Source organism: Sphaeramia orbicularis, chromosome 12 (genome assembly GCF_902148855.1).
Source record: "Sphaeramia orbicularis chromosome 12, fSphaOr1.1, whole genome shotgun sequence".
NCBI lineage: Eukaryota > Metazoa > Chordata > Actinopteri > Kurtiformes > Apogonidae > Sphaeramia > Sphaeramia orbicularis.
Genome location: NC_043968.1, coordinates 64,978,438 through 64,992,242, shown reverse-complemented (window position 1 = coordinate 64,992,242; position 13,805 = coordinate 64,978,438). Strand labels below are relative to the sequence as shown.

At 38.1% G+C, this 13,805-nt stretch overlaps 1 protein-coding gene across 1 annotated transcript in view; it reads right to left on the bottom strand.

Moving 5' to 3' along the window:
• Nucleotides 1-290: 290 nt before the first annotated feature.
• The window catches only part of grin3a (glutamate receptor, ionotropic, N-methyl-D-aspartate 3A), a 150,620-nt gene continuing 137,105 nt past the window's right edge, over nt 291-13,805 (bottom strand). Inside the window, exon 10 of the mRNA XM_030148898.1 lies at nt 291-1,631. Within this exon, the coding sequence (XP_030004758.1) occupies nt 1,073-1,631 (559 nt within the window). The 3' untranslated portion in view covers nt 291-1,072. The remainder of the gene's footprint in view (nt 1,632-13,805) is intronic.

Below are 13,805 nucleotides of genomic sequence, written 5' to 3'. Positions count from 1 at the left end.
GACACAAGGGGTTTATTTTGGATCCCTGACTGAAAAAGTTAAATATCACTGGATTTTATCTATACTTTATTACTTGAACCATTATTTAGAAGACTATTACTCAAACTCTGACAAGTTAATTCTGGACTTGTATCATTCTTTAGGAAACCAGGAGTGTTCTGTGAGGTGCAGGACATTGTACAGTGATACAAGTGAGGTTTTGCATTTTCCTATAATCCACCATAAACTGCCTACCACATGTTTTTAATGAATATAGCATTATCTTGCCAGTGCCTTAAATCTTTTTTTCCTCTTTACCCCATTATCTCTCAGAAAGACTAGAGGAAAACCTGACCTCGGGACCTGATTGGATTTTAACAAATTGATTATCAATGGTCAGAAACATCAGTGCACAACAACGTCAAATTAAATCTTTGGGTTTTCTTTTTTTTTTTTTTTTTTTCTTTTAAAGATAGAAGGTTTCAGCAAGACTCACAGGACCTAAAGACATAACTGGTTGGGTTCAACTCTAGGTCATTTACACACTTAGTGAGTCTCAACATTAGACTCAGGTGATTTAGCCCATTAAGCCTAAATACCTGTGAGTTCTTTTATCTATGACCAAGCTTTTCTTCAATGCAAGCAAATCTGTACCTTCGAGGAGAAAAGGCTTAGAAGGAAGAGATGGAATGGGAAAAAAAGGACAGAGTGGAGAGAAATAAGAATGTAAGCAGATGAAAAAATAACAGGAGGATAAGAAAGTGGGTTTTGATGGGGGGATGGGTTGTACAGCTCTTCTATGAAAGCAGCTAGTGAAGGTGTCAGAACAGATTTGGTTCTGGGTTCCTGGTTAATTTTTGCTTAGTGCCTCCTGTTCCATTAAATCCCATGTTCCAGAATTCAGGGAAATGTTCAGCTGGGGTTACAAAGCAAGATCAGATCCCTGGAGAACATTCCAGTCCAGAGGAGGATCCTGCCTCCAGTGAAGGTTCCAGCCCCAGACATCAAGCATAGATCAGTGTTTTCCACAACCTACATAAGGTTTGGAAACTAGTCCCACATCTAACCAGGTTAACAAGAGAGGAGAAAAGCTTCAGAACTCTGGCAGCTTGTTTGTGTGTTGGTTAGTCTGCTGGTAGGACTGGGTATACTGAGTGAACTGATTAGACTGTTGTGTGGTGGGCTGACTGGGTGCAGTCTGGTTTTCTGATTGGTACTGTTCTAGCTCTCTCTTCCTTCTCATGGCAGACTGCAGCTGCTGCTTAATCATAAGAATCTGACCTTCCAGTTCTGAGAGCTCCTGAACCAGCGGGTTTCGGCCCACACCCAGGCCTGGGATGCATTCACCCACTCCCGAACCCCGGCACTGCACCGGGGTTGTCCCCTGACCAGAGCCCCCCTGCCCTGGCCCCAGGCCTCGCCCCAACAGGTCAGAACGGCCGTTCGAAGTGGTCACTATAGGGAGGTGTTTCTCTAATAGGGGAATGGAGTGGGGGTGAGGCAGCGGAGAAGGGGGTGGTGGAGGAGGAAGATCCTGGGAAGATGGTCTTTCTAGGTCATTCTGAACCTCTTGGGGAAGGACCCTACGCCTGTTGCAGTGAGAGGACTCTGCAGGATTCCAGGATGCTGACTGGTTGTTTCCCTCATTGCACCTGCAAAAAAACCAGAGGTATGCTGAAACATTACTCTGTCGGAGTATATCATCTAACCACATCTTTGTTGTATTGTCTTCTTGAACAGCTCAGTTTTTATCTCTGCTTGTCATTGCACAGACTATTGCTAATTATATATTATATAGATTGTTACATCTAAATCTTTGAAGTAAAAACTTTGAATAAAGATGATCAGCTTCTTTTGTACAATTATAGATTAAATGAGTGCAGGCCCAAAACATTTGTTAGAGACATCATAATAGAGTCAAATTTATACAACTATGTAGTTTTATGTTGTTTCATTACATATTAGATTTTTACTTACATAAAAAGTAGTCTATAGTTTACAGCTCATCAAATTAACCTTCACAACACTGAACAGCTCAGTGCAGTTCTTTCACAACCAGACCTACAGATACATTTATTCTGAGCTTTGTACTGTATATAGAAAACTCCATTTATCAAACTTGGCTCCCTTTCAACAGGCTGAGCACAGAAAAAAACAATGACATGAATCATTTTATTGTTAAGCACTGTACTATATATGAAACTTCTTTGTTATGTGTTGTTATATAATCATCGGCTAGTCCTGTATCTAATATTTTCTACTATTATATGTTTTATTTCTTTCATTTGTGACTCTGTGTGTATGGCTTTTCCATCTCAATCCTGGAAACTAGAAGTGTAAATTGGAAATTGTGGGTTCTTTCACAGTACACACTCCTGAAGTCTTAACCTCTAAAAAGGGATGATAACCAAGATAGCCCAAAGATAACCAGATTCAGAATTAATTGCTTTATTGTTTTCATGTGTGGGCTTAAAGGAATCAGCTTCAACACAGGTAGGTGGGCTCCATCTAAAAAAAAAAAAAAAAGAAAAGAAAAATTGGGAATTCATTGGGAATCACAAACAGTTGTCTTTCTCTTTCAGATCAACTGTGCAGATTTGTTGGGGTGCAGAGTGTGTCCACCACAGGTATATGAACTTTTTAACATTTACATTGAAAACCAAATCCTTTTTGTGAATTTTCTTGAAGATTTTGACACTGCAGGATCCAGAATACTATAAATTAATCAGAAACATATCCCATGATTAAAGTGTAACAATGACATGTCACTGTTTAGGTGTAATTCAGTGTTTTTCATGTCATCTTTTAATAGATATCTCTGTTAAACATGTGAGTTGACCTTGGCTATCAGTAGAAATCAACTCTGTCCAATTAACTTCTCTAGCGCAGCAACCATCCCACTAACCTGGACATCCGCTGCCATCTCTGAGCTAATCAGCACTAGCAGCAGTAATAACAAAGGATGGAGGTATATGGGAGTGCTAGTTTGACATGTCATTATGTTCTTTGCAGGTTTTAACATGCCTCGTCTGTCATAAAAATACACTCCATTCCAGGAACTGATGTAGGATGTGACTGATCTTCAATCAGTGTCTCTTTTTCATAATTTCACCCTCTTTCTTTGAGCTCATTCATGTTTATACTGTATAGTTGTGTTTAATGCCAAAACCCCAGAGGAAAAATATGATGTCAAGGCCATTTGACCTGTAAAGCTAATCTAGCATGATTTGCCTTGGTGACAAATGAGTTCCTTTGATTGCACTGAAGATGCAACAACCTTTACCCAAAGATTTTCCCTTTTATACAGAGTTATAATGCATCAGTACATAGAAGAAGTCAGGCAGAAAGTGGCATCTGCAACACATGATTGGATGTTACATGAGGCTTGTGTCATCTTGGGTTTGGAGAAAGAAACAGAGGGTGTCCTTTTATGCTTCGGTAAGTCATAAAAAAAAAAAAAAAAACCACTAACAAAACATATAAAACGCTGGGGGGTAATATAATTTAGGAATTTGGTATTTAAGAAGCAACAAAAATAAGCATACATAGAATACAGCATCCCATTAAATGGAACTTATGAAAGGAAATCAAATGATTAATAACATTTATTGATTACAGTAGTTACTATTTGATTAATAAGCATTAATAATGAACATAATTCCCTCTATATTGTAAAATACATTTTCAGGACCCTTTGAAAAACAAAACATACAAATACATTTGTTACAACAGATTTAATAATCCACTACTGCAATGTGCGTTGGTGTGGTTGATTGTTGAACTTGCCATGTAACAGAAAAAAACTTCAGGTTGAATCCAAAGACAAAAACACATAAAAGTAAGTAAAACAAGTTTCAAGGGAGTTGTAGAGTAGTAAACATTTCACTATTGAATTTTAATGTTGAAGTTATGGCACAATAAAAAAATAAACTCTGGAAAAAACTTTTTATGAATAAGCTTATAGCATAATTTAAAGCTCCTGAGATTGATGTGTGCTTGGTATTGCCAAAAATGAGAACACAATCTAGCGTACTGTAGAAAACACTCATGCAGCAGAACAGTCAGTCAACTATCAGCCATGTGCAGCATAGCCCCGGATATGGTTTTCCCTTCTGAAAAAAAGAAACCTTTTCCTATCTATTTGACTACATCTGCAAGACGCAGAATAACTATGGTTTCATTACAGAAGTTGAGTGGAAAAGATGATTTCCATCATGTGAATTACAGCTGAAGAACTCTGTGAAAGTCTCTGAAAATACATTTACTTAGCGGAGATTTAAATTAAAAAAAAAAAAAAAAAACTGACAAGAAGACTTTAATGAGATATGTCTGACATCAAAAAGGGCTTTAAAGTAAGATGAGACACCAGAATATGAGAACATAAAAAGGTTTTCATCTTAAAATGATATGTGTGCCTCTTGACGATAAGCCACCTGTGCTTGCAACATGTCTGCAATGAAAGAAAGAATATTGTGCAGAATCAAAGGCATTAGACAATCAGTTTCTTTATACATGTTGCTGATCTTTTAAACGTTTAAAGGATCCATGAAAACTACATACAATAATGCAAGGTCACAATGAACGCAGAAATATGCAGACTTTAAATCATCGCTCAAGATTCATGTCAGTAGCTTTGTTTTTATGCTTTTACCTTTCATTACCCACCCTTGACCTCTTATCTTGCATTGTGTACTCCGTTGTTCATTATTTACCCTGCATAAAAGAACTTGAAAACACGTTTAATGCTGTGGAAAGTGACATGCTAATAAAAATGACACTTGTTATTACGGTGATCAAAAGAATTACTTCTAAAGCATTGTCATTCCACACGAAACAAAAACAATTCTCATGTGTCTTCGCACTCTCCATTCTCCTGTATCTAACTTAATTTCCTTGCTATTTAGAAATAGAAAGTGTTCCACTCATAGCGGAGAGCAATGCTTTAAACTTTTATCAATTCATGATTTACACAGTTCTCACATCATATCATTAATTTATTGCTAGGTACAGGTGACCATGGTGCAGTGTTGTCTCACGTGAAATAGGGATATAAAGGTCAGGCTCATATATATATATATATATATATATATATATATATATATGAGCCTGTCTGTCTGTCTGTCTGTCTGTCTGTGCGTGCGTGTGTGTGTGTATACACACATGATCAAAGAATTTACATTTTGCACTGTTGGAGCTTAAGAAGGTTCTAAGTAGAGTTTTTAAAATGCAAAAAGAAGAAAAGGGAGTGAGACAAAAAAAAATTCAACTGAGTAAGCAATTTACTGAAAACAATACTTGAACTGAAATAGGCTGTTCATCAGGAGATCAAAAGGTTAAGACCACAGCCTTTAAAAGCCAAAATCTGTGCAAAAATGTGGATTCAATGTCATTTTCTGTCAGGTATTCACACTGTCATGACCTCCTGATGGCAAAGGCGAAAAAGCATTCTTCTGCTTATTTGGGTCCAGGTTGCGGGGGCAGTAGCCTCAATAGAGGAGCCCAGACAGCCCTCTCCAAGCCACTTTCACCAGCTCCCCTGGGGGTATCCCAAGGCCTTCTCAGGCCAGCCCCAGCCATTGGCCCCAAGGTCTTCTCCTCTTCCTCTCTCTCTCTCTCTCTCTCTCTCTCTCTCTCTCTCTCTCTCTCTCTCTCTCTCTCTCTCTCTCTCTCTATATATATATATATATATATATATATATATTTATATATACTAAATTTTCAGTTACGTTCATTTTCGGTTTTGAAAGCCACGGTTCGTTTTTTTTTGTTTGGTACAGGAAGAAAGAAAACCCCTCAAAATGTCTTTAATACATTTATGAGTTTTTGAAAAATTTCCCCCCAATTTTTGGACATAATATAGTATATATAAAACCAGGAATATAATTCTGCTGCTATAAATTATATAGAAAATAAAATGATTATTAATATTACTAAATGTATTTTAAACATTAGTATTGCACTTTTCCCTGACAGGGAGTTTTGAACAAACAACAAAAATCAAATCACAGTTCTATCAGTTCACAATCTGCATAAAAATACCTAAAAAATTCCATATGAAATGCAACATTAACAAGAGGACAAACTGGTATTCTCTTTAAATAAACTGAAGAGCAACTTTGACAACAAAAAAATAACCAAATTATTTATTTTAGGACAGATAAACTGTTTAGGACACTTTGTGTACGTGTGCGCGTGCGTGCAGGGTGCGATTTGTCTTGGGGATGTTTTTGTTTTTGTTTCTTTTTTTTGGTCGGAGCTGGGGGAGTGAGGGGGTCCACAACTAACGTAACTAACGCTGGCGTGAAACGAAAGTGAAACTTTATATTCTTTCAACGTCCAACTCCGGGTTCTATTCCTCTGTTATACAGCGTGTGTGTGTGTGTGTGTGAGAGAGAGAGAGAGAGAGAGAGAGCTAGTGTAAGTGTTTTAGAACTACCGTAGTTCATAGGCGGTAAACAACGTCCGTCTTATTAACGTCTGTTTCCCCATTGTTGTCTTTCACCAGGACCTGAACTGATCCCAAACTGGACTGCAATGATGGTGGAGGGTCTCCAGTCTCCTCCTTCCAGGTTCACATCATATTTGTTGTTGTTGTTTTTGTTTTTCTTACCTTATATCATCTGCTATTTCGTATTTTGGATCAATGTGCGCGTCCTTCAATATGTCCGTGTGGAACTTGCGCAGATTTAAAGTTCCGCATCAAACAACGTCTTTCGTTCCTTTTTCTTTCTGAACCGAACAGGTGTGTACCGAAATGGTTCGGTTCAGTACGTGTACCATTACAGGCCTTATATATATGTGTATGTGTGTGTGTGTGTGTGTGTGTGTGTATATATATATATATATATATATATATATATATACACACACACACACACACACACACAATACATATATATACACACACACACACACAATATATATATATACACACACACACACACACACATATATATAATGTCTTTTTTAAAACAATGCCTTTTTTGAACTCTACAGCTACCTGAAAGAGTATTTTACTTACATTAAATGAAGACCTTATGAAGTAGCTTATATAAACAGCCACAAGGCAGAATATTATTCCCTTATCTTTAAAGATAAGATATCTTCCCTTGCTCATCCACTCCTTCCTCTCAACACAGCATTCACATTTCTTAGATTCCTTTCTGTAATTTCCCTTGATATCCATTCTGTTCTTCTAACGTTCAGTGTTTCTGGCTAACTTCAATGAATCCACAAATAATGCTATCCCCACATTTGTGTCCCTACACCTCCTGTGATCCCAAATCGTAGACCTATGTTCCAAAAATACACAGACTGGCCATAAAATAAAACCGCTACCTGATTTAGTAAATAGTTAAGATTCTTCCATTGCAGGGATTAATGTTGTAGCTTTATTGAACCCAAACTGATGCAGTAAGTAACTTCTCAAACTGCAACTATGCCAGAAGATATTTACTGTAGTCATGAAAAAGATGTGACCCTGTTTCAGAGGATTCACATTTTTGGTCTGCATCAAGCAAAGAAAACAACTAAGGGGATGCTGAAACTGCTAGAACTTGGCTAAACACTCCCTGACGTTATCAAAACCTGGAGTGATAGTGGTGAAGTGTCACATGTGGTCATAAAAAAATCTTAAAGATCCCTAAAATGTTTGAAGTCAAATCATGAAAAATCAACATTAGAACTCATGGCTATGTTTAATAGTGAAAGAAAGAGCATTTCCACATTGTCACTGTCGGGTGGAAACCTAACAAGTCTATTTTTGGGTCTCTTTTTATGACATAAAACAATTCTATTGGTCAGCCTTCACGTTGGCCTGATGGTTTTAGAAATCTTTGACCAATGAAAATGAATGACAAGGATGAGACAGCGTTGCTTGGCTTAGTGGACAGGACATTTACATTTACTACTACTCCTAAGTCATACACTCCAATTCCACAAACCCCTGCAGCCTCTTCTCCACATTTGCTCAGCTTACCAAACCCATGGACAACATCTCCTCCACATTCTCTGCAGAAAAATGCAATAACTACCTGTCATTTTTCCACTCCAAAATTCAAACCATACATACCACACTTAACTCCTCTCTCTCCACTCACTCTCCCCCAGAATCTGGCCTCAACTCACCCTCAAACCACATTCTTTCCTCCTTTGCCCCCTTATCCCTCTCTGACACCACCAAACTCCTCTCCACCATGAAATCAACAACCTGCCACCTTGATCCTATGCCTTCTCCACTCCTAAAAGCCTGCATCCCCACTATCAGCCCACTCATCAGTAACATCATAAACACCTCCCTCAGCTCTGGAACCCTCCCTACCACTCTTAGCCACAATTACACCCCTTCTGAAAAAACCTGGCCTGGACCCTGTCAACCTGGACAATTTTAGACCCATCTCCAATCTCCCTCTACTCTCCAAAATACTAGAACATGCCATTATCTCCCAACTCCAACAACATCTTCTCAACTTCCAGCTTTTTGAAACATTCCAATCTGGTTTTTGCCCCCACTGAAACAGCCCTCCTGAAAGTCTCTAATGATGTCCTCCTCGCCGCTGACTCTGGTTCCCTTTCCATCCTCCTCCTCCTTGACCTCAGTGCTGCATTTGACACTATCGACCACACCATCCTCCTCAACCGTCTACAATCCATTGGCACAGCACTCTCCTGGCTCTCCTCCTACCTCTCTGGCCACCATCACTACGTCTCCATCAACAACGTCCAATCTCACACCTTCCCACAACCGGTGTCCCCCAAGGTTTGGTGCTGGGGCCCTCCTGTTCATCATCTACATGTTACACCTCGGACAAATCATCCATCACCATGGATTTCATTTCCATTGCTATGCCAACGATATCCAGGTTTACATCTCCACCAAATCCATGTCTCCAGTTATTGTCCCCACCATCACATGTTAATACTGATTTTAATACTGACCATAAGTCTCCTGTTAGTTTATAAGACACCTATGATAGCTCTTCAGTTTTCATTCTCTTTCTAACCACAAGCCTAGATATGAGTGTTTCCTGTCAGTCAGTTTCTCAATTCTGCATGTTTTGTAAGCTACTTTATCTCTAATGATACCACAGGATACAGCATAACCCAACTCCCTAAAACTTCCCAGGACAACTCCAGGGTCTTTCATTCTGTCTGTTTTTATCTTATTTTCTTTCTTCTGCTTAGCGACAGCATCATACATCATATTAACCAATCACAATTAAGCTTAGCGCAGGCTACTATAAGTTAGACTGACTTCCTAGACAGGTCAGAACTGACTTCTGAGAGAGGGCAAAACTTTGTCTGTCAGTTTCTCACTTGTGCACAATAAAGGAAGGCCTGATTGACAACCAATCCATTCTCCATGAATTTCTTTGTCGTTTACGCCTCCACAACACACACACCGTCAGACTGATATCAAAACCTGGATGGATCATAATTTCCTCAAACTCAACAGCAACAAAAAAAAAAAAAAAAACAAAAAACTTCTCATCACTGGTCCCAAAGCTCTCCTCCCCTCAGCTCAGAACATCTCCCTCTTCACTGATGGTCACACAGTTACCCCCTCCCCTTCTGTACGCAACCTCAGTTTTATCATTTTATCATCACCCTCCCATTCAAAACGCACGTAAGTGGCATCACAAAAACATCCTTTTTCTACCTCTGAAGCATCGTCCGTCTCCGCCCCTCCCTCTCACAATCCACAGCTGAAATACTTATTCATGCATTCATCACCTCCAGACTTGATTACTGCAATAGCCTCCTGTATTGTCTCCCCTCCTTCCATCTCCAAAAACTGCAATATATCCAGAATTCTGCCGCCCGCCTCCTCACTCGCACCCACTTCAGAGACCACATCACCCCCATTCTCAAACAACTCCACTGAGATCAGTTAAGTGACCATTTTTGTTTGTCTTTTTTTCTTTTTCTGTACCATTTTAGGTGGTATGGCACTTAATGTTTTAACTGAACTTTGACTGTTGGTCTGTTTATTTTTGGCCAAGGATATTTATTTATCACTTTACTACTCTTCTGGAATGTACTTGAAAGTACTGTTTATTTACAAAACAAACATGTTTACCAGTATATATCAAGTAATAAACAGGATTTGGTGATTTAAACTTACGTATGTGTCTGTTTATTGATTTAGTAATCTACCCAAATCTGTTTAAATTGGAAAATGTTGCTTCCAGTGTCAAATATTGGTATGCAATTAAAATAGGATTAATTATGATTAATTCATTACAAAGTCACTAATTATTTAGATTAATTTTTTTACTCGAGTCCCACAACTACTTAAGACATTGACATTCATGGCCTTATCACAAAGACAAATACGATCCACCTCTGGCTGTCCAGTGTATTTTTGTTTGCATCTGTCATGTATGACCCATATAATATCAATAATACCAGAAAATAAAAATTTTTGAGCAGATTTGCTTCTCTGTTTTGCCTGCAAAGTGTCTCCTTGCTGCTAGTGATAATGGTTATACCTATGTATCTAGTAAACTGTAATTGTTTTGGAGGCTTTTTGAACTAATTTGAGCTGCTCACACGTTCATATCATAACAGAGTAAAGCTGACCTCATACCTTTCACTAATTCCATTGGCTGGATTCCCTTAAGTGTGGGCATATTTAGTTGTGAGGGTGTTTTCCTTGTATCAACACAATATTAGTGTCTAACTGTGGGCTATATTCATTTGAGGCTAATAATAATGAGTTGAAAATCTCTAAATCCTTAGATTAAAGATGGCAGATTGCTGTGGATATGTTGATGTGGTGTTTTCTGTCCACTCCTTGTTAAGAATAATTTGCTAATGATAATTAAGCAAGGAGACATAGCTTTGTTTCAGAGGATTAACCCTTGTCACTGCTCAGTTCCCTCAAACAGCAATCTTTATCACCAAATATAACTGCTACGCTATTTACTACAAATGTCCCATCCCCTAAGTATCTCTGACTAAACAGTAACATTTATCTGTTGATAAATTAGTCTTTCCCATTCTGCTAGTGCCGTTCACAGGATATTTTCTCATAAACACACCATGTTTTTGTTCTATTGTAGGCTACACATCAATAAAAGAGGTTCTATTCTATCAGGAGTTGCTCCATTTAGCCAGGAAAAACCCATGTTCCAGAAAATTTAGAAGCTTATTAGGATACAAGAGCAGTATAAAAACAAGAATTCGTATTGTTTGGACATTTTTTCTGCACTATTGCTGTGAAAATTCAATAAAAAATACCTGAAGACAAAAAAAGAACACATGAGCAGATTTTTCAACAGGAAGTACTATACTGTAACGCCTTATGTGAAAGTGCAAGATATTAAAAAATTCATAGAAGAAAAAGGAAATAAGTAATAACAAGGAAATAGCACAACAGCACATGACACACAAATCCAAAACATGGTTCTAAGTATTGATTTCCATAATGTAGTTACTGATTTATAGTGCTTTTTTAAATTTTATCTGTTAGAAATAGTAAAGTGACTGCATTAGAATGGATGATACTGCACAAGTGACAGCTAATCTTGTTTTAGCGTGGGTCCAACTGAAGGTCCTTTCAAGAGATACTTGACCTTAACACTGCATTTGATACTAAATCACAAGATCTTAATTGGCCATCAGAGAGTGTTTCAGGGTTTTACAGACACTGCTCTTAATTGGCTAATGTTATATCTCCCAGACAGACAGACATACAGATAGACGAACAGGCAGCTCACTCTCTCTGACGCTCCTGGCTGTCTCTGCATCCTTGTAAGCTCGGTTAAAGAAATAAAATGTTATGGTCCAGAGAAGTTAAAGTCTTTTTAATTCTCACTCATATGCTTAACTTGGTTGTATAAGTCCTTTTCACTATGCTGGGGACATGTCCTTATATGCATCACTTCCATGAGACCTCAAAGAAGTAAATAAATTGTCATATTCCAGTATGATGACTGCAAAGCAGACTGGTGAATCAGCTGGACAGTGGTATGGAATGACAGTAATAATTTCTGACTTTCAGACAGCATGCAGACACCATGCAGAAGTTGATTGAATGAGCGTAATTATGCAGGAGTGGGTAATTTATCCTCATTACCACAGGCATCCCTCTCATGGCCTCGGCTCCGTAATTATTATGTGTATTTAATCTTCAGTTTGATGGTTTCACCTGAGTGTCCCCTCAATAGAACTAACAGTATGTTGTGCTAAGCAGGTATTGATAGGAAACAGAGAGGCTGAGTCTGTGAGAAAAGAACCATTTTGTTCAGATGTTTCAGGCCTGTTTGATCTCACTCTGAAGGCATTAAAAAGGATTGGTGGTAATTTTCCCACTTTGCTTCTCATACATTTCACACCAGATATATCTGATTACAAACAATAAGCTCCCAGTACAGTCATGGCACCGTACTGACCAAATGGGAATAATAGATAGCAGAAGAAAAGCATTACCGCCCCCAACACACACACACACACACACACACACACACCCATCCCCCCCAAAAAACCAGTGGTGTCAAACTGATTTTGTGGTTTGGCTTAGGAAGGTTTTTGAAAGTAATCTGGAAAAAGCGCACTCATGCAGCACATAAAAAGAAGAAACTGATCGAAAAGAACCTTTTCATGGTTTTCTAAATCTCCCTTTCACCCATTGTCCTAAACAATACTGCGTGACGTCAGCATGAGATTATTTCCTCAATTTCCCTCGCTGATAATTAGCTTCCAACAGAGTGACCATTCTATTTAGTTTCTGATTAAAAATGACTCCCTTAACGGCCACTTGGATGTTAATTGATGTCACTTATTCTCAACTTGATAATTTGGCTGAGAGTAAGTGATTATTTTACATTTGTATATTTTAAGAGTGAACCCCTTTTTTAACAAATGGACACATATGTGAGTACCATCTACTGATCTAAAATTTAGAATACCTGTTAATCCACTAATCCTATCAATACATGTTAATAATTGATGTCAAATACAGTTTGTCATCTTTTCATGGTCATCAGATATGACCCATTTGAACATCCAGAGGTTCCGTAGTGAACGTGGAAACACCATCGTCTTCTACAACATTGATTCACCAGTAAAACCCATCGAATCTGATAAATAACAGCCGTTGTACACACTTGTTTTATGTTCAGTTAATGATATATTTGATTGAAAAAGTCATTTTTTTTCTTCTGTTTTCTCTTCTTTTTGTATAATAACCCTCAAGTATTTGTAGTTGTAGTATTAACAGTTATGGACTTTTGTTCTGGTTATTGGCATTTATACTCACACCATCTGATCTAGTTTTTGACAGTTCAAGTTTAGTTTGCTGTGCATAAGTTGTTTCAATGTGCCTCATCCTACTTCCCCCCCTTCTCCCCTTCTACCCTTCTCCCCCAGTCTCTCTCTCACACTCATTTTCTCTTCCTTTACCCTCTTTCTTTAACCCCAAATGGTCAAGGCAGACGGCCGTCCTTCAGGAGTCAGGGTCTGCTCGAGGTTTCTGCCTGTTAAAAGGAAGTTTTTCCTCACCACTGTCACCAGTCACAAGTATGTGCTGCTGGAGGATTCTGTTGGGTTTCTGTAAATTGGCTTGAGAGTCTGGTTTTGACTGGCTCTATATGTAAAGTGTCATGGCATAACTTTTGTTATGATTTGGCACTGTATAAATAAAATTTGACTGATTGATTGATTGAAGTTTAATCTGAGCTTTTGAGAACATCTTTCTGTACATGAAAATTTTGAAAATTCCTGATTTTCACTGGGAAAAAAAATGCAAAATACACAGGATAATATTATAATAAAGGGTGACAAATCCCTTATGAAATGTTAAATGTAGAGAAAAAAAATCAGGT